The sequence below is a fragment of the Dendropsophus ebraccatus genome, chromosome 2 (assembly GCF_027789765.1).
Source record: "Dendropsophus ebraccatus isolate aDenEbr1 chromosome 2, aDenEbr1.pat, whole genome shotgun sequence".
NCBI classification, from domain to species: domain Eukaryota; kingdom Metazoa; phylum Chordata; class Amphibia; order Anura; family Hylidae; genus Dendropsophus; species Dendropsophus ebraccatus.
Window position 1 is genome coordinate 180,263,294 of NC_091455.1, and position 6,000 is coordinate 180,269,293.

Genomic DNA, 6,000 nt, shown 5'->3' on the forward strand with positions numbered 1-6,000 from the left:
GAACAGGGCCTTAAAAAACCACATTCTACTAAACAGGCTGCCTATTTTCCAGCATAAAGATTTCGGCAACAAATCTGCCATGTGTGAATGTACCATTAAAGAGAGTGAGTGCCTTTGAAGGAGATAACATAGCCATAATTCATTTTTGTAGATGTTCCAAATGACTTGGCGACCAAAATTACATTTACAGCTTATTCTTTGCGAGTCTGTCTTTATAGTCGGTGACAGATGTCGACACTTTGCCGCTTTAAATAGAGTATCCTCAGTGCACATATGAACATGCATTGTGTGCATTATTTGTTTCCCCGGGGGAAGAAAGATTATCTGGTGACACCGACAAGAAATGCTGATTTCTACTAGATCCATGGTAGATCTATTTAAGAGTATTTAAAGCCATGCAGCTTATTGCTAGTAACACCTTAGAGATTAAAAATTAAAAAAAATGTTTTTGCAGAAATCAATAGTACAGGCGATTTTGGGTTTATTAGCCGAAAAATGCATTTTTATCATGAGAAAGCAGTTTGAAGCTCTCCCCTCCTGTCTTCAGGGGAGAGAGGAGAGATGAGGCACCAAAAAAGGACGACAAAGAGTTAATTTACAGCTACATCACCAGGCTCTCTCCTCTGACATCAGCACTGACCACTCTAACCTCTGAATAGGGGCTTTCAGCAGCTCCCTGTGGTGTAATCCTTTGTTCTCTGCTCTCCATAGCTCAGACAGGATCTGACTGATGTAAAACAGTCGAGATTTCCTGATTCTGAGCAGTGGATGACATAAAGGAGAGGAGGGAGGCGGACCTGGTAAAAGGCTTTTTAAATGCAGATAATGGCATATTTGCCTAATAAACCCAATTACAAAGTTTCTTAAAATCGCCTGGACTATTGATTTCTGCAAAAATAAATTTAACAACAGTGACTCTTTAAGAGGCAAATGTATCATTCCAATTCTAATTCCTTTAATTGCGAACTGCACCTAAACTGGAGACAAGAGTCGTGTTGTTTCTGAAAGAAAGTGTCCATGTTTTTGTAGCACTGGATGGAACTGAACTGTAATACCACTCACAACCTGGAGGGGTGACGCTGTTTTTGCAAGGAAGTAGCTATGCCTTCTCTAATCCTGAAAAATACCTTTGAATTTTTATTCCTTGATGTATTACTGTATAAAAGTGCTAAGCCTGATGCATGACAACTATACACTATACTCCCCTTCCTTGCCGCCCACTGCCATCGTTCTCCCACAGCTGATCAACCAATTAGAGGCTGCAGCAGTATCCCACAACCGCTGACTGCCCAACCCCAGAAGCAATGTGGAATGAGTTCAACTTCGGGAGAACAGCAGCAGCAGGGGGGGGGAGGTAACTATAGCTGTTATACACCAGGCTGAGCACATTACAATAAAACTTCAAATACCCCTTTAATAGATGTGGCACCCCCTGCTCCAATGCACTTTAAGATCGCAGCGTGAAACGTCATTCTTATTAAATTCTCTCCCCCCCCCCCCCCCCCCCCATATTATCACTTACAAATCACAAATAAAGGGGGAAAATGCACATGACAGTAAGTGGGTTATACTGACAAATGTATCCATTACACTGTTAATACACTACAAGAGGATGCTGATCTAGTTACCAGTGTAGCATCCCAGATAAACTAGTTGTGTCACACAAAGGTAATATATCATAGGTCCTTTAGGATTACATTAGCTAGCGTCAGCTCAAATTACTGCTCAAGGAGAAAGAAACCCAACGTGTCCACAGGGCATATTCTCTGTAACTTGGTCTATACATAAGCACTAATATACATAGGCAGTAATATACATACGCAGGGAAGGCAAAGCTTTAACAACGTAGCAAAAATAGGATAAAGTAAACAAATATATAAAGTGTAAAGGCAAACATTTATACACCTGGCTCCATACAAGCTCCAAGTTGTATAGAGCCACAATATGGCACCTATAGAAGTCTATAGGCCGACAGTATACCTCTAGCCCAGGGGTGTCAAACTTGTGACCCTCCGGCTGTTGCAAAAGTACAATTCCCACCATGCCTGGACAGCCGAAGCTTTAGCTTCGGCTGTCCAGGCATGATGGGAATTGTAGTTTTTTATGTTGATTCTCAATTACTCAATCCTTCTGTTCTCAGGGAAAAAAGCCACCCCCAGAGGAATCTGGCATCAGTTTTGCCTCCGTCTTTTCACTCAGAGCACATAAACGCTCATTGTATCTGGGGATTGGGAGTGATGGCCAATGGCTGAACGGCAGCTATGTTATGTCTATGGCCCCTCATCACTATGGCACTCCTACACCAATACTTAGGAGAGTACCTGAAGACTAAAGGCGGACATTCGGATAAAGAAACCCAAGGATGGCATCTGAACTGGTGGCAATATAAAGTAGGCTATACATTCGAGATAAAAGTTGGCTGAACCCGCCATGTTTGATTGACAATCGGATAGAAGAAAGTCCTTTGTCAGTAGGAATAGTTGATAAGAGAGATAACCAGGGGCGTCTGGCTACAGCTTATTCCGTTCTCTTCCAGTATACATGTTAATGGCGGGATTCAGCTGCCGGCTGAATGAACAATGGATTGACAGCTATTACATGTGTATAGCCGGCTTAACTTAGACATATTATGAGCAGATCCAGCTTCTTTCTAGAGACAATTATCCTCAGAAGAGTTGAAGTGTAAAGAGGAAGAAGGTGACCGAGAATAGGATGGATCAATACTATCACTATTACCAGAGTTTCCCAATTTATTACATCAATAAACCATGTTCACCCTGGAACCTTTGTATGTATATGCAGCCTCATATGCCAGGAAGACAGACAGGTTTCCAATACAAGAGATTCTAACTATAGGGCTGAATACTAAGTTCTGGGCTATAGTCCACGAGTATAAGTTGGCACTAATGGCATATTACTACAGCACTAGTTAGGTGGCTCATTCTGCTGGCATTGACCAGACCCAGTGATAGTGTAATGTCTATGGAGGACTCAAGACAATGCCCTGATCTCTACCATGGGGAGCAACAAGGCTCAGAATACTTGGATTTTAACCTGCCCAAACCTATGTATTGCCCATAGATGTGCCCAGCAATAACTGGCTGAATGGAACAGAGCAGTCGGCTGATGGCTCAGTTATGTATATGGTTGGTTTTAGTGCTATGAATGTGGGATCCTGCTCATGTAATGTAATGCAGAAGGAAATAAATGACACTGAAGGATGTTATATTCTTCCTAGTATAGAGGATTCTGAATAGGGTTTTGTGCTCACTGCATAAATATACAGAACAGCATGTAAGTCTCCTGCAATTTACCCATACACAATAATAGAATACATATAGGATGAATTAGAATGAAGTGTAATGGTGTGAACTATTCTATACACACCATAAATTCCCAGTCAGTGGCTCACAATGGCCCAAAACAGGTCCCCATTGAGGTTAATTATCAATAACTTTTTATTGAAACCATAGCCCAGCCCTGGCATAACACTCATTGCTGGCACTAGGGGTTATTATTGGTGGCATGGTATATACAATGGTGGCATCCAGTGTACTTTATATGCATTGGGGACCAGACATACTGCAGTAAGTAATATGGATATACTATGTGTACATGGTACGGGGATGGTGTACATGACCAGGGTGCACGAGGTAGAATGGGGTGTGACTTGCAGTATTAATGAAGCCCCCTGGCAATGTGAAAGCAATAGGAGCAAGGGTGTGAAAGCCCTACTGTAGGTAAAACGGCATATGGGATGTACCGTGAATACACTGTGTACTGTTTGTAGTAATATATATGTACACATACATACACACACACATATTGGCCTGCTGCCCAAGCGTAAATTAACTGATGAGTGGCTGCTGTGGTTTATTGCCTGTAGTGGAAATAGTAAATGCACTGGATGCCTTGGTGCATGGCTTGTAGTATACATAAACTAGGTACATTGGTATAATACTCTTGGTATAAGACTGTACATATGGCTTGTAACATCCTGTGTACCCTGGCATATAGCTTTGCTGTACATTAAATGACAAGTATAGTTGTATATTGAGCCCTGGCATATGACATGTAGAATGCATTATGTTATCCCTAGTATATGACTGTACTTGCATATGGTTTTTGTGTACAGTGCATGGCAGCACACTATATATGAACTGGGTACCCTGGCATAGGGCTGTACAGCAGATGACTTTGGGACTGTACCATATGGTTTGAAACTGCAGTATATGCATTGGGTACCCTGGCATATGGCTTGTAATATAAACACTAGCACACTGGCATGTTACGTAGTGTCAATGAATGGGGCGCGCTATCTTCTTGCTCTCAGTGTGGATGAATTGGTATATGCCATGTAGTAAACAAGTCGGGTGCCCCGGCATATGGCTTGTCGTGTACAGGAAAAGACTTGGGTATAGAAGTATGTGTGTGGTACAATGCAGTAAATACAGTGGGTGCCCTGGTATATGGCTGGTATAGTCACAGTACATCACCTGAGCACACTGGCATGCTACATGTAGTGTCAATAGAGTGTAAATGAAATACTATACAGTATATAATAAATTAGCCGGGTATCCTGGCATATGGCTGGCAGTGTACAGCAAATGACTGGGGCACAGTAGGATACAGTATAGTATATAGTTTGCAGAATGCAGTACCCTGGCATGTGGGTTGTGACCGCAGCCCCTGACCTGGGCACCCTGGCATGTGGATTGCCCCTGACCTGGGCACCCTGGCATGTGGATAGTGACCGCAGCCCCTGACCTGGGCACCCTGGCATGTGGATAGTGACTGGGCACCCTGGCATGTGGATAGTGACTGCAGCCCCTGACCTGGGCACCCTGGCATGTGGATAGTGACTGGGCACCCTGGCATGTGGATAGTGACTGCAGCCCCTGACCTGGGCACCCTGGCATGTGGATAGTGACCGCAGCCCCTGACCTGGGCACCCTGGCATGTGGATAGTGACTGGGCACCCTGGCATGTGGATAGTGACTGGGCACCCTGGCATATGGCCGTCGCTACAATCCCCGGTGCTGGCATGCTGCCTGTAGTGCACTGTCCTGGCAGGAGCCGGTGTGCCAGGCGGCAGCAGGTGTCCACTCACCGGGCCATTGGTGGCAGTAGCCGCCGCCGTGTCCTCCGTGTCGGACAGGGAGGGTGACGGTCCGTACACCGAGCTCCGTCTCCGCAGGGTCAGGCCGCTCCTCAGCAGGGACGGCAGCTCCCTCAGCTTGTGCTTCAGCTGCGCCTGCTGCTCCCGGACACTCCGGCTGCGGCTCAGCCCCGCGGTGCTTCCTCCGGTGCCGCCGCCGCCGCCGCCGCTGCTGCTCTCCGAGGTGGGCTGCATCTTCCTCCTCACCTGCCCCACAGTCATACTGCTGCCGGGCACCGCGGGGACAGCATGGTCTCCGCTGTCTGCGGGCTGCAGCCTCCTTCTCCTCCCGCCTGTCACACACTGTGCTGTACCGCAGCCTGCCGCTCCGCCTGCCGTCACCTTCACCAGCACACTCCTCCTATCAGCAGCCAGGCAATACGGGAGGCAGGCAGGAGCTCTGTAAATACGGTAGTCAGACAGGACCTCTGTAAATACGGTAGCCAGGCAGCATACCTATCACACTGCCGGCCTCCTCTCTGCTACATGTGACTGATACTCCCAATATCTGCAGCGTGTCTACATAGCCGGGGATGCTGGGGCTGCAGCAGCTACGGGACAGGCCATAATTCCAATATCAATGTATATAGGGTGTGTCATATAGCACCAACATATACTATAGCGCTGCATGTTTGATCCATCCTATAATGATCAGGTGGAGGACTTATGAATAGGTCTGTATAACTATTCCCCAGCCTGTGGTTCTCCTCACCAATCATGATAGGAGTTGTAGTGTTGGGACGGCTGGAGAGCCACAGGTTGGGGAACCTACATACCCCCCATGCCTGGTCATCCCTGCTCTATAGTGACAGATCAATAGGATACAAGTCACACAAGAAAAA

General features: G+C 46.1%; 1 protein-coding gene across 1 annotated transcript in view; it reads right to left on the bottom strand.

Moving 5' to 3' along the window:
* The window catches only part of RAPGEF5 (Rap guanine nucleotide exchange factor 5), a 226,007-nt gene extending 220,514 nt beyond the window's left edge, over positions 1-5,493 (bottom strand). The window contains exon 1 of the mRNA XM_069958818.1: positions 5,111-5,493. Coding sequence (XP_069814919.1) covers positions 5,111-5,380 — 270 coding nt within the window. The 5' untranslated portion in view covers positions 5,381-5,493. The remainder of the gene's footprint in view (positions 1-5,110) is intronic.
* Positions 5,494-6,000: the final 507 nt, after the last annotated feature.